Here is a 25,433-nt window from a genome sequence, read left to right as displayed (position 1 = left end):
TATGTGGTTAATTTTCTTTTTTCTGATTCGTAGTTTGGTTCATGCATGTTTATTTTGGCCCTGTGAAGATTTTAAAGTTATGGAGAGCTGTGCACTGGCTATGGTTCCTAAAAGTACTACTTATTAACAATCCAACCTAGAGAAGAATGATCACAAATTTACCTTACTGCTGTTCCTGCACTTCACTCTTGTGGAGAACTTTCCCCCCGCTTTGCATGTCCTTAAAGATTTTGTTTTAAGACCAATAAGGATTACATTTTTGCATATTAATAAAGTATGCAACTTATTTTATAGACCACTGCAGTAGTGTCATTTTCTAGTCAGTAACATTTTGTGTATGCCTATATTAGATTTTTAAATTGCCAGAATGAACGAGCTGTTCAAAAACTCACCTCTATCACATTCAGTGGTAAATAATGTCCCTATTTAGCACTGGACCCTATAAATTATGAGGTTATTTAAGAGTCATAAAAAGAAAAATGCTAGCTTTTAGCTCATGGTACAGGGCACTGAACTGAGTGTAATATGCTAGTTTGCCGGTGTTGTGCCAAATTGAGTCCGCTTGCACTCTATGACGCTGTTTAAAAACACAACAGCAGCCATGGAAGCTAACAAGCAAATCTAAGCTGCTACAAAGCATTCATCAAAAAAGCTCAACAACCAAAGACGTGGAGAAAAAAATTAGTGTAAATATTGGCAATGAGAAGGCAGCGAGTGGTCCAGCAGGCTAAGTGCTGCCACTATGATGGGGAGATCGCTGGTCTGAATCCCGGTCATGCAGCTTGCAATCAGCTGCCAGAGACTAGAGCTTAGATTGTCTGCCCGAACCCGACCTGACCCGAGGCCGTTGTGCCGATTCTGTAGGTGAAGCGGGAGTCGAATTCAGCAGGGAGTCTGATTCGGCACAACAGCGGCACTTTGCGGTCCGCGGTGTTAGGTGTAAGCGCTCACGCTAGCCGCAAAATACGACAGAAAACACTGAGGGTGCTGCAGAATTATGTATGGGACTATATATGAGTATGAGCACGAGGAGATAAAAGAGAAACAGGAGATACTGTATGTGAGAACCTTTACCTGTGAGTAGCTCATACACCAGAACACGCAAATCTCTCTCTCTCTCACGTAAACTCTTCCGCATTTGACTTGCAGCACTGTGTGTAGCTATTCTTAAAAATCATTTAAATTAAATATTAGTTCCAGTGTTAGTGTTAATTAGCATAATTCTGATCATATTTCACTCATTCAAGCAGCCCGAAAACAGCCAGTTTATGGGGCAGGTCGGCTCATAATGACAGTTTATGGTTCGTGTTGGGTCGGGCTCGGGCAGAACGTGCACGGGCTCGGACTGGGTCGGGTCGGATTTTTTGGGCCCGATCCAACCTCTACCAGAGACCCGAGAGAGCACAATTGGCCTTGCTCTCTCTGAGTGAGTAGATGGCGCTCTTTCCCTACATCACTCTTAGGATGAAGTTGATCAGCACAGGGCGTCTGTGAGCTGATGTATCTCAACAGAGTCGTTGTTTTGCTCGGAGCACACTGTGATGCTATTTAATGCTACATCATCAGCAGTTAAAAATGAGGTGATGGAGGATATACAGCTGACTAGCAGCTCAATAGGAGTTCCCACCAATGAATGCAGAAATTTTACAATACAGTCCAACCTGCTTTTGAGTCATTTTTCTAGAAACCAAACCATACTCATTTTTTACAGTTAAATCTCACACAACCACACACTGTATCCTACGTGGAAGGTATAACTAACCGTTATTTAAAACATTGATATTTACAATATCTTGCCCAGCCATTTTGTAATGTAGCCTTCCAAATCTTAATATTTAAACACACACATTTTTATTACAGAACATTACAGTTCATCTTCATCACCATACCATAAGAAAGAGCAGTTGGCCTTTGTGCATTTATGTTGAAAAGTTTTATTTGTTTTTATTTCTTTCTGTAAAAATGACAGTAAATTTGTAGTGATAGTAATCATCAACACTAATTATAGCAACTATGGAAGCAATATACATGCTTTAACTTCTTTCTTTTTATGTTTTTATTTGAAGGAAGAGAATGGGCTGTGTTGGTCAGCTGAAGAGCGAGAGGGTCCGGCCAGTTACTGGACAAAGCCTCCTTTGCAGGTTCCGCCCCCCATGTGTCACATGCACTACAAAGGAGAGCCGATTTGCTCGAACTGTTTTAATAAAGCAAAAACAGAAACAGTAACAGAACTCTCGTTGCTTTAAAAATCACCATCTTTACTGTCATTTAAATCTGCAGTTTGAAGTGTTTGGGGGATCCCTAAGCTGGTCAATTGTGAAAGAAAGAGAGCGAGGCAGAGGGACACAAAGAAAAAAAGAGAGAGAGCACGAGCAGGGAAGAGAAAGAGCGAAAGGGGGAAACGGAAGCTTTGTCCAGGTGAGAGAAAATGAAATATTATTAACATTTTTGACTAAACAAACCCTCCTGATTACACCTGACATCCCAAATAGGGTGGAAAATCGATAACTTGGCAATCAATCCCTTCGACCAGCGTTCATTTCCTTACAATGGAAAAAAAATTACAAAACAAAATAAAACAAAAAAAAAGCAGAAACAGAAACACAAAGTCATTTTGAGAAAAAGTAAGTTGGCTTTATATTAATTTCCCCAATCGGAAAGAAGCAACGCAAACACGATCGTTTTCCCACAGAATTGACGATGATGAAGTCATCCAGTGTGTCATAAAAGCAGATGTCAGGGAATTTGAGAAAACATATTTAAAAAAAATAATAATAATAAATCAAAGACTGTCTGTGAATGTATGTATATATTTTTTTATCTTGTCCAATATGATCGATTGAGAGAGAGAGAGAGAGAAAAAGAGAGAGAGGAAAAAAGGGGGGCAGGTTGGGGATAGATCAAAATGACTACATCTCCCTTTAGTCGTCGTCGAAGTTCTGTTGTAAAAGGAAGTTTGCGGCCAAGTTCTCGTTCTTCTCACAGGCGAAGTAGGCCTGTATAACAAGTCCTTCAGGGAATCCGAGGGCCTTTAGCTGGAGAGAAAACAGAAGGAAAGTACATGAAGGTTAGCCTCCTCTGAGGAATCGCCTGGTCCTCCTCTTGGACACACAGTACGCTTTTTAATCCTCTGCCAACCTGCGTCCTCTCTCACATAATTAATAATTCATTCTCACTATGTCTGGGTAGATTAGTACTTAGCTTTTCAAAAACCGAGTCGAATCTAGTGTGGCTCCTGCTCCCTTAGACAAAAAAAAAAAAATGATGGCCTCAGCAGTGTGTGTGTGTGTGTGTGTGTGTGTAAAGAAGCATTATCAGAATACTGTGCCTTTTGCCATCTCATAATAAAAAAAAAAATAATTATAATTATTTTTTCTCCCACATTTCTCACCATACGCATATGCTTCCACCCTGTTATGGCAAGATACAAGACAGGGTGGACTAAGATTGGGGGGCGATATATCTTTAGGAGAGCACTTTAGATGCTCTTTTCCTAAAGAACAATTACATTTTTTTATATATCCCTTGTTTTTAGGCTAGGTTTAAGTGTAAAAACAGATTTAATTTGAGGAATTGTTTTTATATTTTTATATATATATATATATATATATATATATATATATATATATATATATATATATATATATATATATATATATATATATATACACTGCTCAAAAAAATAAAGGGAACACTCAAATAACACAATATAACTCAAAGTAAATCAAACTTCTGTGAAATTAAACTGTCCACTTAGGAAGCAACACTGATTGACAATCAATTTCACCTGCTGTTGTGCAAATGGAATAGACAACAGGTGGAAATTATTGGCAATTAGCAAGACACACTCAATAAAGGAGTGGTTCTGCAGGTGGGGACCACAGACCACGTCTCAGAACCTATGCTGTCTGGCTGATGTTTTGGTCAGTTTGGAATGTGGGTGGTGCTTTCACACTCGTGGTAGCATGAGACGGACTCTACAACCCACACAAGTGGCTCAGGTAGTGCAGCTCATCCAGGATGGCACATCAATGCGAGCTGTGGCAAGAAGGTTTGCTGTGTCTGTCAGCGTAGTGTCTAGAGGCTGGAGGCGCTACCAGGAGACAGGCCAGTACACCAGGAGACGTGGAGGAGGCCGTAGGAGGGCAACAACCGAGCAGCAGGACCGCTACCTCCGCCTTTGTGCAAGAAGGAACAGGACGAGCACTGCCAGAGCCCTGCAAAATGACCTCCAGCAGGCCACAAATGTGCATGTGTCTGCACAAACGGTTAGAAACCGACTCCATGAGGATGGTATGAGGGCCCGACGTCCACAGATGGGGGTTGTGCTCACAGCCCAACACCGTGCAGGACGCTTGGCATTTGCCAGAGAACACCAGGATTGGCAAATTCGCCACTGGCGCCTTGTGCTCTTCACAGATGAAAGCAGGTTCACACTGAGCACATGACAGACGTGACAGAGTCTGGAGACGCCGTGGAGAGCGGTCTGCTGCCTGCAACATCCTTCAGCATGACCGGTTTGGCAGTGGGTCAGTAATGGTGTGGGGTGGCATTTCTTTGGAGGGCCGCACAGCCCTCCATGTGCTCACCAGAGGTAGCCTGACTGCCATTAGGTACCGAGATGAGATCCTCAGACCCCTTGTGAGACCATATGCTGGTGCGGTTGGCCCTGGGTTCCTCCTAATGCAGGACAATGCTAGACCTCATGTGGCTGGAGTGTGTCAGCAGTTCCTGCAAGATGAAGGCATTGAAGCTATGGACTGGCCCGCCCGTTCCCCAGACCTGAATCCGATTGAGCACATCTGGGACATCATGTCTCGCTCCATCCACCAACGTCACGTTGCACCACAGACTGTCCAGAAGTTGGCAGATGCTTTAGTCCAGGTCTGGGAGGAGATCCCTCAGGAGACCATCCGCCACCTCATCAGGAGCATGCCCAGGCGTTGTAGGGAGGTCATACAGGCACGTGGAGGCCACACACAATACTGAGCCTCATTTTGACTTGTTTTAAGGACATTACATTAAAGTTGGATCAGCCTGTAGTGTGTTTTTTCACTTTAATTTTGTGTGTGGCTCCAAATCCAGGCCTCCATTGGTTAATAAATTTGATTTCCATTGATGATTTTTGTGTGATTTTGTTGTCAGCACATTCAACTTTGTACAGAACAAAGTATTCAATGAGAATATTTCATTCATTCAAATCTAGGATGTGTTATTTGAGTGTTCCCTTTATTTTTTTGAGCAGTGTATATATATATATATATATATATATATATATATAAATTTGAAAATGACTTTCAGTTGTTGATTATTATATAAAATGCTGCTAGAATTGCTAGGCTACTCTAATATACAGGATACGGCACTGAATTATAAAAGTACCAATATAAAATTTGGAACATGTAGCTGTCTCAAAAGTATCTTTTTGATATTGCCTTATGGGATGAAAAAATAGAGATATATATTGTATATCGCAATTCAGAAAGAAATATCGAGATATAGTTTTTGAACCATATCACCCAGCCCTAGGGTGGACAATTGTGGGGATAAAATTGATAAAAATACATGTTTGGCCTACAGCTGTATTTTTTTTAAATTGTTAATAGTGACCTAGATCTATTTTTCAATAAGAACAGTTTGATTTTATTTTACTGTATTTTTTGCACTATAAGGCGCACCGGATTATTAGGCGCATTATGCAACACTAGTAACAGACATGGGTGTCATGTTTTCCTTCTAATATAGCAAGTCTCGCCGCTGGGTGCTGGTGGGGGGTAGCATTTTTTATTTATTTTTCTTTAACAAATAAGCGCTGGATATTAATCTACACATTTCTCTCCTGAAAACTTTATTTGGGTCAGTAAAGTGTTCCATTAATATACTGTAAGCTTAGACTTCCAGATTTCCACTAAGGGTAGGTGCAGCAGCTTTGGCAGATAACCACTAGCGCTAGTCGCAGTTAATGCTAGTAAGATCTGCCTGACAGCGCTACACTAAGGAACCCTGAGTGTTTTGGTAAACCAGGGAGATATTAGCTAGTGGTTCATTCCACGTAGCTTATTTTAGCACAGTAAATGTGCAGGCTACAGTCCGATATGCTCTCCTCTGAAAAATGGCTAATCTTACCCTCTCAATGGCTTCCTTTTCCTGGGGTGTAACCTGGATGTAGTTCATGTGCCCACTTCCAGCCTCAGCCACGCTGCTGCCACCACCACCTCCTCCACCCTGCCCCGCCTCTTGTGCTGGCTCGTTAAGCATCTGGATGAACTGCTCCTGGTGACTGCTGATTTGCTGTTGAGGGGAAAGAATATGTGGTAAGTTAGACAAAAATGAAACTGAAAACAAATGATTGTTTGGATTATGTGCTTTAAAGGAAACTCGACCCATCATAGACCGTAGTCCTTGTATGGCTTCTGTGTCTAAGCGTTTTTTCCCTATAAAGACATTTTTTTTCCCTTCAAACTGGCCTCTATCACATTCTGTAGTAAATAAATATGTTTATAACACTGTACATTTATTCTGTGTACATTTACCTCCTAAATACCACTGGATCCACTGGATAGTTAGTTGATTAGTTAGTTGTTAGTTGATTATTTGGGTCAGGTGTGTTGTAATAAACTAATGACTGTAACTAAATAATAAACCCTGAGCGGAAGTGCTGCTACTGAACAGCTTAAGCTCACTTTCTCTTATTATCTGCCTTTTAAAGCTCTAACACAGTCTACACAGCTTAACATCACCATACTGATAGTTTTCACGTGTTTAAATACTTTAATAATATTCTGTGAATAATAATAATTGAAAACGCGATCCAGACAGAGTTCACTGGTGTTGCACCGAAAAAATTCGCCTGCCGATCTCTGCAGCTGCGCTGTAGCATTGGCTTAAAGCTAGCATTTATTTTTTCATTACGCATCTTAAACAATCTTGTAATTCAAAGGATCCAGTGACATGAACATATTTATTTAACACAGAATGTGACAGAGGCCAGTTTTTGAAAAGCCCATTAATTTTTTTCTATTGACCTGAACCTCTTAGACACGGAACCTCAAATATGGACAAACAGCATGGCGCCGACTACAAAATGACGACACAACTTCAGTGGTCTATGGCCATTGTTAGGGGTCTTTTGTGTAAGTTAAGTGTGTATGTGTACCTGCAGTAGCTGGGGGTTCTCTCTGCCGATCTGTTGCAGCAGAGCCGGGAGCAGCGAGGGGTTCTGCTGAATGATCTGCCTCATCTGCAGGAACTGTGGCTGATTTCTCAGGAACTCCAGAGGGTTAGCTGGGAAAACACACATCCGTTTAGATTACTATACATAATGAAAACTGTAACTGTTTTGTTTTTTTTGTTGTATGTTTGCTGCAAACACCTATACCTTAACCACACTGTCACTAAACCAGATGTATTTAAAAAATGTTTACAAAATTTCTGCATTTAACTTATACTGAATACTTAATACTGCTGTGAGACACCAATACAGAGTGGAATAGATGAGATTATCTGCATTATTAGGAATTTGGCCAGTAGGAAACACTGTGTGTGCGTGTATGCGTGTATGCGTGTGTGTGTGTGTGTAAAGGGATCCTTACAGCCTGATCCAGCGCTTGGCTGTGTTGCAGCTGTGCTGGAGGGAGAGGTGAGGCCAGCGGTGATGGAAGGAGTGCCCCCTGCTGGAGTCACTGGGTCAGTACTGCCTGCATTAGCCTCACCCTCCACTGGGAGTCCCTGGAACAAACACAAACACACACCAACCGTGTGACATCAACCACACACTTTACAACACTGCCACACATCATATTTCATGAACAATTACATGCACTGCACCAAAAAACTAAAGGAACCCTTAATCATCACAGTATATCACAAAGTCAGTTAACCTTTAGAGATTTCAATCTGCCCAGTTAGGAAGCAGAAGCGACTGTTAATCAAGTTCACCTGCTTCTGTGTACATTAAAGTGAGAACAGGTACACTGGAGAGGCAAACCACCAAGACAACCATCAAAAGGGGAAGGTTTTGCAGGTGGTGACCACAGAAAAACACAGTTTCTCTGTGCTGACTTATTCCTCTCTAGTTTTGCGTATTGTTAGTGTCCTTGTCAGTACTGGTAGAATAATGCCTTACAGATAAGAGAAGGGTGTACAACACTGAGTACTAGGGGTGTCACATTTTCGATATTTCACCGTAATCGAACGAAATTATGTCATGGTCTCGAGCCTCGAAGTCAAAAAGAGGATCGACGATCCCTCCCGCAAATAGACAGCACGCTACGCAAATGGCGCAGCACACTGTAGCCGACACCTCAAAAAGCAGCCCTTTCCCCAGAGAATGTGGACATTCTCATCTTCTTAAAGAAAAACTTGAAAATATAAAAATAACAGTTATTTTGTCTAGCCTCAAATATATTAATAGTTTTGGTACCTTAAGGAGCATCTTTCTCTCAGATAAAGTTAATAATATATCTTTGTTAAAGAAAAAGTCTCAAAGTCTTATTTTTCATGTTTAACTGTTATAGTAGGATAGAGTTCAGTTTGTTAAGGCTCTAATTGTTCTATTATTTTGTACATAATATTTTGTACGTCAATAGTGCACACTGCTGCTACCAAAAAGCCACTAGATGGCATTACATATATATCTTAATTAAATTATTTAAATTTGACCATTAGTGCCTAATGTGGTGAATTACAGATCCCTTGTATCACTTTGCATCACTTATATCAAGCCCACCTTTTGAAATAAGATATTGTAAATTGGATGAATCAAACCAATGACTGACCATAGACTAATCTAAAACTGGCATAGGCCTCTCTGCTGTAAAAAATCCGAAATAAAATCCGAAATAAAATCGAATTGAGGATTTAGAGAATCGTGACACCCCTACTGGGTACGTGTGACAGAGCTTAAAAAGTCTGTAGAAGCTGTGATTAACATTATTCCGCCTGCAGCATCATTCAGTATGTCCAGTTTGGTGGAATGGTGATGGTCTAGGAAGGCAGGTTAATGAAGGGTTGCACAAGCCTTCATGTGATAGGTCAACCACTGGTATTCTGAATGCAGTCATGAAATTCACGGAAATAGCCTACGATTTCACTATTCTACTTTTCTTTAGATTGTTCTTCCAAGGGTTAATTTTGGTTTCCACTGACTTATGTGATTTAAATCTTAACTAATTACCGTATTTAAAATCCTTTCATTTTCCAAAAAAAAAAAAAATAAATAAATAAATAAATAAATTTGACAGTGCGCCTTATAATCTGGCAAGCCTTATGTATGAATTCTATCAGTCAGGTTGTAAGGAGCAGTAAAAAGCCACATCACTGAATTACAGCGTTATGAAGGAGTTTCTCCAGGCTGGAGAAGTATTAGCATTAGCCGCTAACCCCAGCACCAGCTCTTTCATAGTTTAGAGTTGAGTATATCAGACTGTAATCTGTGTGTTTACTGTGATAAAACAAGCTATGTGGGACAAACCGCTAGCTGATAGCACTCTGGGTTACCAGAACTCTCAGGGTAGCTCAGTGTAGTGCTGTCAGGCTTCATTTACTAGTGCTAAGTGCTGCTAACTGCAGCAGTTGCAAAATATTGGAAATCTACGCTCACTGTAAATAAATGGAAGTGCTTTACTCACTCAAATAAACAGTTTTCAGGAGATACATCTGTGTAGGATAACATCCAGTGCTCATTTTTTTTTTTTTTTTTTTTTTTTAAAGATTTACAGGTTTTCTTTGCTTGGGCTCTTCCCCCAGATTCCCTTTTAAAAGGGTAAACATGGCGACACACTTGTTTCTTACTAGTGTTGCTTAAAATGCGCCTTATATATGAAAATAGACCAGAAATTAATCGTTCATTGATGGTGCACCATATAATCTGGTGCACCTTATACTCCATAAAATACGATACACAATTTATTTTAGTAAAGCTTTTCAACCAGAAACATTCAAACTAATTTGTTGAGATCTGATGGATGATTTAAGTCAGGGGTGTCCAAACTTTTTTTGTTGAGGACCAGAAGGAGAAATATATTTTAAGTCACGGGCCACACTCTGTAATAAAACAAATAATGAAATATACCACTTTAAATAATACTTTTTTTCCTGATTATTTCATTTACACACCATTTTACTTGACTTACTATCTTTATCTTTGACAGTGTTGTGTAAACTATGATTTTTCAAATTGATGTTTAATTTCATGATGTCTCTTAATATAAAACTCCTTAATTACGGCAACTTTTAGACTCTTTTGCCCCGTTTTTCTGCTCTAGAAAAGCGCACCCTCTCAGCTTTTAGACTCTTTGGCCCGTTTTTTCTGCGCTAGAAATGCGCACCCTCTCTGTTTTTAGACTCTTTGGCCCGTTTTTTCTGCGCTAGAAATGCGCACCCTCTCCGCTTTTAGACTCTTTGGCCCGTTTTTTCTGCGCTAGAAATGCGCACCCTCTCTGTTTTTAGACTCTTTGGCCCGTTTTTTCTGCGCTAGAAATGCGCACCCTCTCCGCTTTTAGACTCTGTGGCCCGTTTTTTCTGCGCTAGAAATGCGCACCCTCTCCGCTTTTAAATCTCTTTTGAATCTCATGTTATAAAAACCTGCTTAACAGCGGGCCAACTTTCATTCTATTAGTTTGGACACCCCTGATTTAAGTAGTTCCTTAAATTTTGTTGAGCAGTGTATATATTTTAATTCCTGATAACTCACCGTCAGCAGGTACTCTACAGCCCGGTCTGGGTTGTTGAAGCTCGCTCTCAGTGCTGCCACAACCTGCTCTCTCTCATAACCCATCAGCATGATCTCCGTCACCATGTTCTCATATGACTGACCCGTCACTGCAAACAGAAAACAGGAGAGAATGAGGGAGAGACACACCAACAAAGACAATCAATCTTCTTGATTAGTCTTTTTAAACTAAAAGACTTAATTATTTAGACTGGACAGAATTGTCTGTTTGGCTCTCCTGATGAGCAGAGCTATCCTCAAATCATAGGAAGGTCACAGGTTCAATTCCTGGTGATGCCACAATCATTTGTAACAGTTACGCCCAGGAAGTAAAACTGGCCTCACTCTCTCTGATAGGGTAGAATAAATGCCAACATACATCACCGCGTTCTCCAGTTGCACGTACATTGTTATCCAACTTTTATTCCCTAATACTGCTCCAAAGGACTTAACAATTAGGTGTTAGTAAACATTTGAGACACACCCAAACATTAATGCACTGAAACCCCAGCTAAACCAGGCTACAGCACAACAGATAACACTTATTAGTCAGCTGGCTTAAGTAGGGGTGGGCGATACGGCCCTAAAATAATATCATGATATTTTTACAATTACTCTTGGTAATAATAAATAAAAAAAAAAGTATTCCAAGAAAAAACTCCTGCAACAAATTGAAAACTAAATTTTATTATTGCATACAATATGATTTCTATTTATTTTTTATATCTATATATATATATATATATATATATATATATATATATATATATATATATATATATATATATATATATATATATATATATCCAGGATTAAAGTAAAATGAGTAGAATAACCTGTCTCTAGTAGATATATAAATGGCAAATGAGGACAGTGTGATTTTTTTTATTTTGCTAAAACCAGCAAAAAAGTAGTAACCTGATGTGATAATTAGGGGTGGGAGATATGTCACGATATTTCAGGGTATAATATTGTTCACGATATAAAAACATGTTGGCGATATTATTGCGTATGATACTGATATTGAACACCACTAGGTAGGCCTGTCACAATAACAATGTTTTGCAAACGAAATGGTAGCCCAGAAAATATTGTGATAAACGATATTGCTGGCATTTTAAGATCATTAAAGCTCCACTAGGTTGGATTGAGATTTTGTGCTCGTGGGCTTCCCCTACAGTTGCAGAGAGTAATAAATGTTTCAGGCCGATTAGTTTCTCCTTCTTGTTTTCTTTCCAGCTTCTGCCAGAGTGTCTGTATGTTAGTTTGTAAAGAATGAACCAGTAGTCCTTGTAGAACTGTTAGAACTTAAGGTCGGAAAGCAGGGCGCAGTTCTCGCGAGCGTTGGTCGCGGCCGCCTCGGAAAACTTACAGAGTCTGGTTTGAGCTTAGAGGAGCTCCGGCACAGACACGAAAGCACCGCTATTCCTCCTATTACACCTCAATGCAGCGCTGCAGTGAGTTTCAAGCTGTAATTTTACTTCTATAAAAATATCAAAAATCAAGGAAATCCTACCTAGTGCTGCTTTAAGCAGCACTTATATAAAGGTGCTGGTCAACGAATTAGAATAATTTGAAATAGTGCAATCATGAAATTCTTTGAATGCATTTTTTGTGCAGAAAGCAAATCAGGTGTTCACCGCACCTGTCCTACTCGTTAGACTAATCACAGAACTCGTTACCTGGAAAAAAGTTTGCTCAGCTGAGCTTTCCAAAAGGCCCATTTAGGCCATTTAACTGTGACACTGTTGTTTTATTGAATTAGAATAATGGAGAAACCGTTTCATTGAATTAGAATAATTTTTATTATAATTACAATCATCACTTTCTCAGTATTTTGTGGCTGCCCCCTTGGCTTGTATGACTGCCTGAAGTCTCCGCGGCATTGATTTGACCAGCTTGTCGCAAGTTTCCGCACTCACAGCTTCCCAGGCAGTGGCGATGTTCTGCTTCAGTTGGTCCAGCGTAGTAGGCTTTCTGTCGCGAATTTTCCGCTTGACGATGGCCCAAAGGTTTTCAATGACATTGAGGTCAGGCGAGTTGATTTACATCTTGATTTACGGCAGCATTGACAGTCTTCTTGAGGAAGCAGAGTTTCCCTACACCTCGAGCGGACATGCATCCCCAGACCATAACGCTCTGGGGAAACTTGACGGATCTTTTCACGCACTCGTGGTTGTAGGTTTCGCCACCACGATGCCAGACACGAGGACCTTGGTCACCGAAGGAGATGCAGAAGCGTGATTCGTCACTGAAGACCACTTTCTGCCAGTCTTCAGCAGTCCACTCGCCGTGTTCTTTGGCCCACTTCAGCCGTTTCTCCATTTGTTTCTTGTTCAGCATCGGTTTTACTGCTGGAACGCGAGATTTGAAGCCAAGTTCGCACAGACGACGGTAAGTGGTTGATCTGGAGACGTCAGCGCCGGTCTGCTTGTTCCACAAGTCGGTGAGCTCGGAAGTGGACTTGAACCGGTTGCTGACTGCGATCTTTCTCAGCTGCTTGTTGTCGCGAGCAGAAGTTTTTCGGACGCCGGAACAGTTGGTGCGCTTGCTGCAGTTTTTCTTGAGAGCTTTGCAGACGGAAGACTTTAGTTTGGGTCAAGCCTTGTTGGCGAAGGGCTTGAATTTGAGCCACTATTCCGGTTGAGAGGTCGCGCTGCTTACCCATGATTGATTTTACAACTTAGAAATTCTACTCAACCCTGACTTTATACTGCACAGTGAACACTCTTCACAGAAAACAAAAATTCGAGCATTTATTCTAATTCAATGAAACGGTTTCTCCATTATTCTAATTCAATAAAACAACAGTGTCACAGTTAAATGGCCTAAATGGGCCTTTTGGAAAGCTCAGCTGAGCAAATTTTTCCAGGTAACGAGTTTTGTGATTAGTCTAACGAGTAGGACAGGTGCTGTGAACACCTGATTTGCTTTCTGCACAAAAAATGCATTCAAAGAATTTCATGATTGCACTATTTCAAATTATTCTAATTCGTTGACCAGCACCTGTAATAACAACATAATATCGTAACAAAGGAATTACACCCTTTTAAAGACTATACACATTGCGAAGTGTGGAGGCAGGGGAAGCATGGGTGCGCCCCACACCATGATGTGCAGCCTCAGTCGGTCCCAGCTGGTCCACATTAGACCGGCATTAAGATCCTGCCTCAGCTTTCACTCGAGAGATATGCTGATGGTGAGAGGAAGGTTGAAGCAAAATTGACCTAAGAAACACTAAAGTAAAGTGACTACAGCTGCACTGGGCCGTTACAATATGTTTCTTTAAGTTTGTTTTGGGTGTTGATGGAGGGCATTTTTCCTAATGAAGGTATGTTTTGAGCTCCACTCCCTGTGTATGCATCTCTCTGTTCCGCTCTACCGGGTCATGGTGTCACAATATATGTGCATTTTGTGAGTGCAAACACAATGGACGATATCGCGATTATTAAATTGATTGAGGGGATGTATATTTATTGAACGATATGTCGATAATGTAATTATTGTGACTACCCCTAGGCATAAGTCTCCATACAACAGTTTTAGTTTTTAAACAATGGTTTTGTTTTTTGAGAATAGCTCCTTCTTGGCAGAAATTTAAGGGCCAAATCCAATTTTTTATTTCATTTCTCACCCCAACTCCTCCTTTGCACGTCACTCCAAAAACATATATACATACTACACAATAAACAAGGGTAATACAGTGATTATTGTCATTTTTAATGCTTGGGTCGTCATTTTAGCCCTACATTTTCATCACAGCTTACCCAGAGCAGAAGTCGCCTCCTCGAATATGTTCACGTTTGTCAAGATGCCAGAACTGCAACACAAAAAGACGACATGTTAGCAAAGAACATTAACAATATCTATAGTAGTAATACAAGTAATAATAGCAAAAACAAAAAAGAACCAGAACTTTACATTAATATTTTATTAAATATTTCTGACAGCTGCACTCCAAACAAAGGATAAACAAGTTTGTTTACCCGGAGCACCTCAGTCTGCAGAGCAGGAGTCAGTCTGAGCTCAGATCTTTAAAGCAGCTTTGTAATTGGATTTACTGTAAAGCGTTTAATACAGATAACCCCGTGCACCACAGCGGCCTCTGCTGGTCAGGTGTGTGAGGTGTTTGTACCTGGCTGGCGTCGAGGCTGGCGCTGCAGTAGAAGGCGGTTTCTCCTCAGCCGGTTTGTCCTCTTTTGGGGCACTCTCTGCAGGTGTAGCGCTGGGTGTTGCTGAAGCTGCTGAGGGGGTTGTGGGAGTTGTAGTGCTGGAGGAGGCGGTGCTGGTCGTCGTGGCAGCAGCGGAAGGCTGAGCGGCTGCGGGGGCCGCTTTAGGCTGAAGGGAACGAGAGGAGGTGGATAAGAATTCAAATGATGCTTCTTTCACTCAACATTTTCACCAACACTTCATCAATAATTTTATTTTAATTAAAAAAAAAAAAGGCCTGAAAAAGTAATAGCTAATAGTGAGTGTGAAGAATCTTTTCATCAAAATGAGGTTACTTTTAAATCAGCTGACCTTAAAACATATTTTAAATTGAAAATATTTGAGTAACAGTGTTCCTGAGTGGGAAGAAGGCATAATTACTATAAATGGCAAAAGTGTGCTCCTGCTACCAGTTTTGCAAATCTACACATATTCACTTTAAAACATGGCATCTGGTAGATACTGGAAGCCTTTAATTAGGTTATGTAAGCTTTTGCTGGTTACCTGAGCAAACATGGTACTGCTAATGGTGCCCATACAAGAGCTAGTGTGAATATGAAGATACCAGAATGTCAAACCCATCTGATCATTTACATGTTCACAAGAAATGCAGGACTACAGCTCAAGAGAGCTGGCTACCTAAAAGAGAGTAACGGAATCCTTGCTAAAATCACCAGATTCATTTACTCTTAAAAAGAAACTGTACAGCAACGCAGGTTTTAAAAAGTTTTAAAAAGGTTTCATTCCATAATTTAGTTTTTATTCATTTTAAAACGTCTAGTTGTGGTCTCTAGTATAAATGAATTCCATGAGCTGTTTTTTGTGAAAAATAGGGACCTGGTGATCTGGCTATAACGCTGCTTAAGTCAAGTGGAGGAGTGGGAAGGGGGGAACAATAGGATTTCGTCTCTCTCTCATGAATATTCATACATGCAAACATATCACCTCTGATTGGCTAACAGCACTGCAACGCAGCGAGACAGACAATAATTAGAAATGTTTATAATAAAGACATTTTTACACTAATAACTGTCTTTGCAATGTCATATGTTCCTTTACAGCATGTGTAATGCCCTGCTGAGTGCAGTTCAGCCACTGACCTAGTCTTAGAGTCTCTGAAAAAAAGCCAAATGCACCAGAGATCTTACATAAACACACACAGGTGGGTAGTCCAGGTCCAGAAAGCAAAAACCCACCCCGGGTTTTTGTTGGCTGAGCCAGGGGATAATTTCTCTTTTTAACTAGTGTAAACAGAACTGTTCGAAACATACATCTACCTATCTCAATTGTATTTTCACTACTGGGGTTCCAAAAATTCTAACCATTGGTTTCTTAACTCTGAATTACTGGGCAAAGCATTTAACACTGATGTGTTATTCGCACAAATAACACAGGAACAAACTGCCATGCTGTTTCTAGCACAGTTAGCTCCTGTCTGACCAGACGGCGTCGCTGTCTGGCTTCAGCTCTGCCTATGGGCGGTCACAAGCCAAGGTGGGCGAGGCCATGAATACTAATTTACAAGTTGACGTAGACACAGTGCTTTTCCTGATTGACTCGTTTCTCTGTTTTTTTCTTTTTTTCTTTTACAAGCTACTGCTGATAATGGAGGTTGAGGAACAGTTTCACGTGCAGAATCATAAACAACTCAAAGAGACCTACTGTATTTCACAAAGAACAAGAAAAAGTTAATTTTAGCAGAAGGACACCTTTAATACGTTTCACCAAAAAACTTATATGGACTTTAACCAAGCAGAGGACTCCCGGTCAACTTTTTGAGAAGGAACGGTGGGAAGGAAGGTGAGGGGTAAGAGAATGTCTGTGTTCATCGCTGATGAGACAAATCTCTTACCTTTGCTACCATGACGACCACAAAGTTCTTCTCATCTATCTTATACTCCTTAAGTGCGGTGTCATCGTTAAGGATTTTGCCTGTGGGGGACAAAATAATTAAAAGAAATTACATGCAATTTATCAGCAGGTACAAGTGCCTGCAGATCCCTCTCCTCCTCCTGCCTGACAGGCCTAATTCCCTCCTGCCCGGATCAGCCATCACTTCTACCCTCCATCAGCAGGCTGGAGTGACGGCGCTCCATAACTCCCTGCGTGCCGAACCCAGCGTTATCACTGCATTTCACATAATTACACAGAAACTGGTGACAACAAATTATAAGCGGGTCCTGAGGCTGTTTTCTTATCGGGGCAGTACAGGGCAGCCAAATACTGCCTTATAATTAAATCAGGTCGGAGTGACGAACCTGTCTCTATCAAAAGGGCAACGACAAACCTTATCAAAATGTCAGAGCGAATGAAACAGGGAAAAACAGAAAGGCAGAAGAGAATCGATGAGGAATTTTTATGACCACTTCTGATTTATTCACAGCCAAACCGACCAATGGCTTGTTGTACTTCATCTTTTTTTTTTTAACCAATGAAAAAAATGGCGCATATGAACACAGGAAACGCACAGAAACAAGGTTACAGAGACTTCTAATGGAAGATAGAATACAAATAAGATTATTCGCTCCTTAACAAGAGTGCACATCCTGCCTTCTTCCTGTAATCGCTCACCCTCACTTACCATTTTTCAACCATTCTTCATCTCTGCTTGGGGAACTAGGGGTGGAAAGATCTCTCTTTTTTTTATCTCCGAAACCTATATTAAAACTTCAACCTTTGGTTTCTGCTGATAATGATGTTATTCAGATACCATCATTTTGCATCTCTTTCACAAAGCTGTCTGAATGCACTTGGCCTAACACTAAAATCAGTAAACACTTTACTGATACTTGGTTGATGGAACCACTATAGTCAGTTCTAGTTAAATGAGAAATCCAGTGTGGAATTGACTTGGGGTTTAGTGAAATCTGACACTTTTGTGGAATAGCCCACCTTTCGGTTACCCCAAGCATTCTGAGGCTTACAATGCTAGTGATAGGAGCATAGTGTTGCCAATGCAAATAATTCTATTTTCTATTTTACACCATTAACAAACTCCACACTCCATTGGTACAATTTTGTTTTTAAGTTACACTTTACCACCTAAATCAATGTAACTTACAATGTCCAGAATACTAGCATTTAGGGTTAGACATGAGTATGTAGGCCAGTATGTATACTAAGCCAGAAAAAAAAATATTGTAATTTTAAGTTTGTTTTAGTCTTCTGACATATTGATAATATACTATGCAATCACGGCATTTCAAATGAAAACTGTTTAATAAATATCAATTCAGGCAAAGTCATTCTGTGTATGTATAAGAGGTCATTGTATGACTGGTAAAATATCGATAACGTTCATTCATATGTAAACCACCATGCAAGAAAACAATGAGGAACAATATTAAGGTCAGGAAAAATGATTAAGGTCATGCTACATTATATGACAAAGCATTTACATAATGGTGTCTGCTAATACTGTATTTTTTGCACTATAAGGTACACCATTTTATAAGGCGCACTGTCAATAAAAGTCTATCTTCTGGTCTATTTTCAAACATATGGTGCACCAGATTATAAGGCGCATTATGCTCCACTAGTAAGGAACGGGGATGATGCCAAGTGTTTCTTTTAATCCAGCAGGTCTCACTGTTGGATGGTGGTGGGGGTAACTAAGCTATGTAAAACTAAGCTAAGTAAACAAAACTGTAATAATAATAAAAAAAAACGCTTTTAAAGTCAAGCGAGCTCTGGATGTTAATCTACACATTTGGGTGAGTAAACCTATATTTACAGTAAGCTTAGATTTCCAGATTTCCACTAAGGCTGGGTGCAGCAGCATTAGTGGGTTAGCAGCAGGCTACATACTGATAATATTTACCTCTGAAGGGCAAAAGAGCTAGTGCTTAGCACAGTTAACGGCTAATGCTTCTCTAGCAGTGTTAGCAGGGATAGCAGCAGGCTACATACTGATAATATTTACCTCTTAAGGCAAAAGAGCTAGCACTTAGTGCAGCTAATCCTAATACTACTCCAGCCTCTGTGCTGAAGAACTAAACTGAAACCTCTGTATAACTCTGTACTTCAGCGGAGTGGCCATACTGCTACTTAATACCTGACTGGTAGAATTCATACATAAGGCGCACCAGATTATAAAGGCGAACTGACATTTTTGGGAATTTAAAGGATTTTAAGTGTGCCTTACAGTGCAAAATACTGTATAAAATTACTTAGTTACTTTTATTTTTTCATCCGACATTCGATTCAGTGATTTCGGCCAATACAGACACTAAGTAGAAGATCGGCACACTCCTACTTAGAACTAAGCATATTATTTGTGTCACCATTTGTGTGACAATACCTTTATGTTTAGGATAAATCAATGCATCATTTAACAAGTCTGAGCTAAAGCTCGCTTTTTAACTTAAGTGTAAAAAGGTGTGGCAAAATATGTTGAATAAGCAGATATATATGAAGAAATATTTTTGATGAGATGGGGACAGTGCATAGTTTACATGACGCTCATTTTAAAATAGATAAAGATATATATGGACATTGTCTCACGCAAAAAATGCAATTAAAATAAGATTAAACAAAGCCCTACATCAAAATGAAGAGAAAATATTATTTAATAAGCATAATATACAACATTGTCCATATACAATAACACATCGAAAACATGTAGCAGGGAGAGCGCGAGAGGGAGCAAGAACATACCTGCATAGATCAACTTTTGTCCAGCGACTGGAAAGCTCTCCTTGCCCTTTTCATTCTCAATTTTCTCCTTTAAGGCCTTTACCTGTAAAAAATCAGAGCACACAGCTCATCAGCACAATAGAAAGGAGACAGAATCAAAGCCAAAAGCAACAACTTCCCTCAATACATCTCACACTTATTAGGACTCCTGATTACACAGAGCTACCCATGTTGGGAGAGTGAGGGCTAGAATATGCTGCCTTTAAGACACACAAAGTTCCACCACATCGTCTTATAAACTGAGGCTAATACAATTTTGCTAGAGTTCAACACGCTTGCAGGAGAGCACTTACTCTACTGCTGTGTTCTATTTAAATAGGAAGTTACATGTCTGGGCTGAGAATTAGGGGTTGGAACACCAGGGCATCTTACACTACAATATTATCATAAGTTCCCCACGATAAAATTGATCATTTGACACTGTGATACTCAAAAAAAGAAAGAAAAAAAAAATGCTCCTTAATAAGAAAATACCAGAAATTATGAATTTATTGGTGTCAGTTTCAGTTCCCTATTCATTTAACGCCACCACAATTGGTAATGAACTTCAGCAAGTTATATCGCTATAAACAGACCACTTAAAAATGATAAGTTTCTTTGTTTTTACCCAATTGAAAACCTCTGGAATATAATCAAGAGGAAGATGGATGATCACAAGCCATCAAACCAAGCTGAACTGCTTGAATTTTTGCAGCAAGAGTGAAATAGTTATCCAAAAGCAGTGTGTAAGACTGAGGGAGGAGAACATGCCAAGATGCATGAAAACTGTGATTAAAAACCAGGGTTATTCCACCAAATATTAATTTCTGAACTCTTAAAACTTTATGAATATTAACTTGTTTTCTTTGCATTATTTGAGGTCTGAAAGCTTTGCATAAAATATTTTTATTTGGAATTTGGAGAAATGTTGTCTGTAATTTATAGAATAAAACAACAGTGTTCATTTTACTCAATCATATACCTATAAAGAGCAAAATCAGAGAAACTGATTCTGAAAGTGGTCTCTTCATTTTTTTTCAGAGCTGTAAAAAAAAATGATTTGACAACTTTCCAGTAACATATTTCAATAATTTTACATTATTACCAATCATTCCCAAAAACAGTTAGATAGAAGCGCTAATCAACTGTACTACTACTTTTACTACAGCTGATGTGCCATTTCAGTCATTATTATTACAGACTGCACATTCCATCAACAGTAAACATTTCACCACCACCTTTTTCCATCTGTAAAAATAATAAATAGTGTTCAATCCCAGGCATACAGAAGCATGAGGAGGAGTTTATTTTCATCCAGCATGGCCTTGGGGCATATTACACTCTTTTCGACTTTAGGTAAGTCATTGTGTAGTGCAGTCTAGCGCCTTCAAGTGCCATAAAGCTATAGCTGCTATTTTTTTTTTTGTAAATAAAATTCCATTATTACTGAAAGGCTTCATTCACACAGCTAGTAAAAGCCCAAATCAAACATTTTTTGTAGGCTATTCACACCACCTTTTTAAAACGTGACCCATATCTGACATCTTTCTGAAGCGCTGGAGCTTTGTAGGTGGCCTACATGTGTGAAAGAACAGTGCTTCACTTTAAGTTTCACTTTAATCCCAGCCAGAATCTCAAGAGCTATATAAAGGTGTTTATACGCCCTCTGAGCTTATCACAGAGTTTACTGCAGCTCGATGAAAATGACACATTATTCGGCTACGGTCAGGTACGGTTGTATTGTCCTTTGACACTGCATTTGCCAAATTCTTTAGGAATTCTGCATGGCTGCAAGATGAACCTTCTAATATAAATTAAAGAAACACATCAGTACAAATATTTATGAGGTCTGATATCCTGCTTGCCTGCCACTTAAGTCCTCAAATTACTGCTGCTGCCCATTGTTCTGTTCTCCTCTTCTGTTTTCTATTCCTATTGTTTGCTGCAAAAGTAACATTATTTCCAATCTGGCCGTTCAGACAGAGTTGCACTGCCATGAATCGGAAATGTATAAATGATTTCAATAGCACATACTGAAGTGACCCAATTGGGAATTGAAAATGTCAGATTCCATGTGTGAACATAGCCAAATTGGGTTATAAGGCAGGTTATAATCATGTTTATTTGGAGGTGATGATATTCATGGCAAAAAAATACATTATTACATTACTGTAACTCCCCATTTAAAACTAACCAAGCATTAGAACGACTTTAAGGCACTAGCTACTTCTTAACTTTGAGTAAGGAGCTATGGATGAGTTCAGGCTCCAAGCTTACAGCAAATTATTAGAAACACCGCATGCCTGCCACGCAAGCCTTCTAATATTATGCGCAGAAACAAATTACTCCAAATAGTTATGAGGTCTATTAACTCATTTTTACGCCACTTAAGTCCCACTTTTTAATCATGAATTCTGATCTGGCCATTCAGAAAGAGTTGCATTGTCACAAATTGGATAACATAAGATCACATAAGATATAAAAGTCTAGATTTGGGCTTAATTTACCTACTGTGTGAACAAAGCTTAAGCAGGTTATGGCAGCGAATAAATCAAGAAGCCACTCCCATTTCAGTCATTTATGCCCAAAAAAAATCCAATGCAATCTGATCATACATTTTTACAGATCTATTGTTTTAAAATGACATTACCACACCACCCCAAGTAAAACCAACCCTTTACTCCCTAACATCCTAAATCTATCCCTCCAATATGGAGATAGGGGTGGGCGATATGGTTCTAAAATAATATCACAATATTTCAGGGTATTTTTGCGATAACGATATACTTGGCGATATAGGAAAACTAAAATATTTAATTAATTTCAGGAATATAGTATAAGAGTATAACAGTATAATCATAATGTGGCAAAATAAATAATATAGCATAAAATAATATAATGCAGCAAATAATATTGCAGAATATTTAGTGCATGCATATAAACTGCAAGCTAAAACAATTATACAATAAATACACCTAAAGCTTCACAGTAAATAATAGACTACTTTTAAGACAGAACAGCCCTATTATCACAATATGGATTTTTTAATATCATGATATTTCTCTGTCACGATATATTGTATATGATATAATATTGCCCACCCCTATATAGAGAGATTACAAGCATCTCAAAACTATGGTGAAACAGTGTCTCAGACATCAGGGCCTGTATTCTGAACCACTTGGTGCAATAACTTACTGTGAGAATAAATTAGCTTTCAGTAGTTTAGAGGTCCCTGTAAACTATTTTGATTCTTCATAGGTTTCTCCAGAATGGATAAATCGAGCATATCACACAAAACACACTGTGCATGCGTTTTTAAACGTCTTAATGATGGACAGGTGTGTACCTTAAGCATAATATAGGTTAGCTAACAGACCTAAAGAACTAATTATAAATGTTTTGTCGGGATCCACAAACCAAGTCCAAGTAAATATCACTGAGTCACTACAGGCTAAATTCACTCCAACTCAGCAGCTGCTACGGATCCGTGCTTAAAGCACCAGCCAATGAGATTCACTAGTAAAGTGAGCAATAAAGAAACACTGCAGCGCTGTTCCGAACATCTGCAAAACATAAAAACTCTAATAATGACTGAGCATAAAAGTGATCAGGTGAGTACAGTGACCCTGCAGGCCACGCAGCCACTTAGCTAAAGCTAACCTAGCTAGCTCTAGCTAACGAACTAACTAACATGTGCTAACCAACTACTGCTATAGCTGTGGTTTAAATAACTGTGAACTGATAGCCAGGATGTGTTTACTAGTTTAGCTAAAGTAGATTTTAGCTTAACAACATGAAGGGGTTGGCAAACGAGAGTTCAGCCAGAGTAAAGGCAGCTACAAGATTAGCTAACGCTAGCTAATTAGCTAACTAGCTAGCACACTGCTGCTAGAAATGTAGCAAAAAAGTTCTGTTAAATGAGCTCTATGTTTGATTTAGTTTGCCAGCGCTTAGCTGCCTCACTAAACACTGCCAGCAAAATGAGAATTGGCTTGCTAAGTGACCAAAGCCGCGGTTTAAAGAAAAAACAGGAGCCATAAACTTAGACTTAGCGTTAGCTGCCATGCTAACGGAAAGGTAGGATGTAGCTATGGTATGCTAAGCTAAGCTAGCGCTTCTCAGTCTAAACTTTTCTTCTCTCTACAGCGCCACAAAACCCTCAAATCAGACATTAAACACACAAACCATATACAAACACCCAACTAAACGCATTTACTCTCCGCGGCGCGACTCAAACCCCCACTATCCGCCCAGAGCTGTCACCACTGAGAGCTAATGCTAACGCTAGCTTAGCCAACAACTTTTGTCGATTTTTATTTTTTCCATTTTTAATTTTTTCCCCGTTTAAAATTCGCTCGTTTCGGGATCTCACCGTCTCCTCCGCGTCAATGTCGATTTTGAACGTCTGCTGCTGGAGCGTTTTCAACGTGATCTGCATTATTTTAATTTTTTTATTTGAATAATTGTCCAGATTATTTTGGCGAGAGTGAGAAACTGTTGTTATCCGCTCGGTTCTTTCCCCGAACGTTTTCACTCTGGAGTCCCACCCACCGCCGTGTCGCGATTGGCTAATACAGTCCCGCCACGTGCGCTGCGATTGGCCAGTTCGCCACATTCCCCATCGGCCCCAGAGCGGCCCTGTTCATCCCGCGCCGGGATTGGCTCACAAGCTGTCGGTGGAATACGGGTGGAGGAAAAAAGAAAACAACGCACCGCAAATGCGCTGTCAGGTGAACCTGCCGAACTACAAACCCGCGGCGTTTTTTTAATTTTACGTTCGGTTACTAATACCATACTATTTTATTTACCCAAAACAAAAAAAAAGAACGAAAAAAAAGAAAAATGAACCGAAAAGATATTTTTATAGGTTTTAATTTATTTTGCATTAGCTAAATAGCCTTAATGTACGTTATATCTGACTTGCTTTTTTTCCCATTCCACCTTAAATGATGCAGCTTTGTCGTTTGTTGCACAAAGTTGGAATGGCAAAGTTAGCTAGCTAGCTACTGAGACAAACAACTAAATTCGTTTAATGCTTATGTTACTAAGGTAAGGTATATATAAAATATAGCTAGTGGTTATTGTAATTTTACCCAGGGAAAATACTTGTGGGTTTTATTTGGTTGCTTGTTCCCCCATCTTTCCAGTGATTCTCAGCTCGTTTGAGTGTGATTCTGAAAAACGTCTGTTTGAAGGTCTCTAACACTTCACTCTACCCTTCCAGTTGGGACACCAGCATTGGGACACCCTGTCCATAGACCTGCTCACACTTAACAGAGGGGTAGGGGTAGGGCCAAGGGGTGAAATGGGATTGGACTTAAGTAAGTGTTGAGTATACATAAATATCCACAGTTCGGAATTATTTTTAGCATGGTTATGATGGACAATGCAATACAAATGAAGTACTGTAGGTAGTAGGGATGTAGCCATGTCATGTCTGCTGTGAGTCTGAAGCCTATATATGTCTAATTAAGGCCTGTAATACTTTAATAATCATTATTAAATATCTTGACTAGTAGATGTTGTGCCTTTTGTAGCCTGATAATTCATTTCCTGTCTTTTGTGGATTATTCGCCTCTCCAGGCCGAGGAGAACATGGGATGAATAAGGTGACAGATGCAGCAGCGATGGGGGGGCGAGGCCTAGAGAAACAGAACTGTTTCCTGCTCAGCTAAAAGAATCTCCTGAGTACGTCACTGCGGCCGCGGGACAGAGCCGAAAGCACACGCTGCCAAACTACCCTGTGAGGAAGACTACAGGTCCCTGTAGATCCATGAAAATTTAATTATCAGCACAGATCTGAAACACTGAATGGTGTTTTTGATCAGTTTGATTT

At 39.7% G+C, this 25,433-nt stretch overlaps 1 protein-coding gene across 1 annotated transcript; it reads right to left on the bottom strand.

Annotated features, from left to right (window-relative positions):
* Window positions 1–1,918: 1,918 nt before the first annotated feature.
* On the bottom strand, window positions 1,919–24,147 carry rad23b (RAD23 homolog B, nucleotide excision repair protein). Its single transcript, XM_022676330.2, has 10 exons — window positions 23,970–24,147; window positions 19,577–19,658; window positions 16,773–16,852; window positions 14,847–15,049; window positions 14,479–14,531; window positions 10,694–10,821; window positions 7,593–7,728; window positions 7,157–7,284; window positions 6,127–6,291; window positions 1,919–3,035 (listed from the first exon to the last, which is right to left on the bottom strand). The coding sequence occupies exons 1-10, from the start codon at window positions 24,033–24,035 to the stop codon at window positions 2,922–2,924; spliced, it is 1,155 nt and encodes a 384-aa protein (XP_022532051.1). The 5' UTR covers window positions 24,036–24,147; the 3' UTR covers window positions 1,919–2,921.
* Between the last annotated feature and the right edge of the window lie 1,286 nt (window positions 24,148–25,433).

Source organism: Astyanax mexicanus, chromosome 17 (assembly GCF_023375975.1).
Source record: "Astyanax mexicanus isolate ESR-SI-001 chromosome 17, AstMex3_surface, whole genome shotgun sequence".
NCBI lineage: Eukaryota > Metazoa > Chordata > Actinopteri > Characiformes > Acestrorhamphidae > Astyanax > Astyanax mexicanus.
This window is presented reverse-complemented; position numbering and strand designations above follow the sequence as displayed.

Coding starts and splice junctions, on each gene's coding strand:
- rad23b (XM_022676330.2), bottom strand. CDS start 24,035: ATGCAGATCACGTTGAAAACGCTCCAGCAGCAGACGTTCAAAATCGAC. Junction 15,050..16,772: donor TGGTCGTCATGGTAGCAAAG/GTAAGAGATTTG, acceptor CGTTCCCTTCAG/CCTAAAGCGGCCCCCGCAGC. Junction 7,729..10,693: donor CTGTAGAGTACCTGCTGACG/GTGAGTTATCAG, acceptor TGTTTGTTCCAG/GGACTCCCAGTGGAGGGTGA.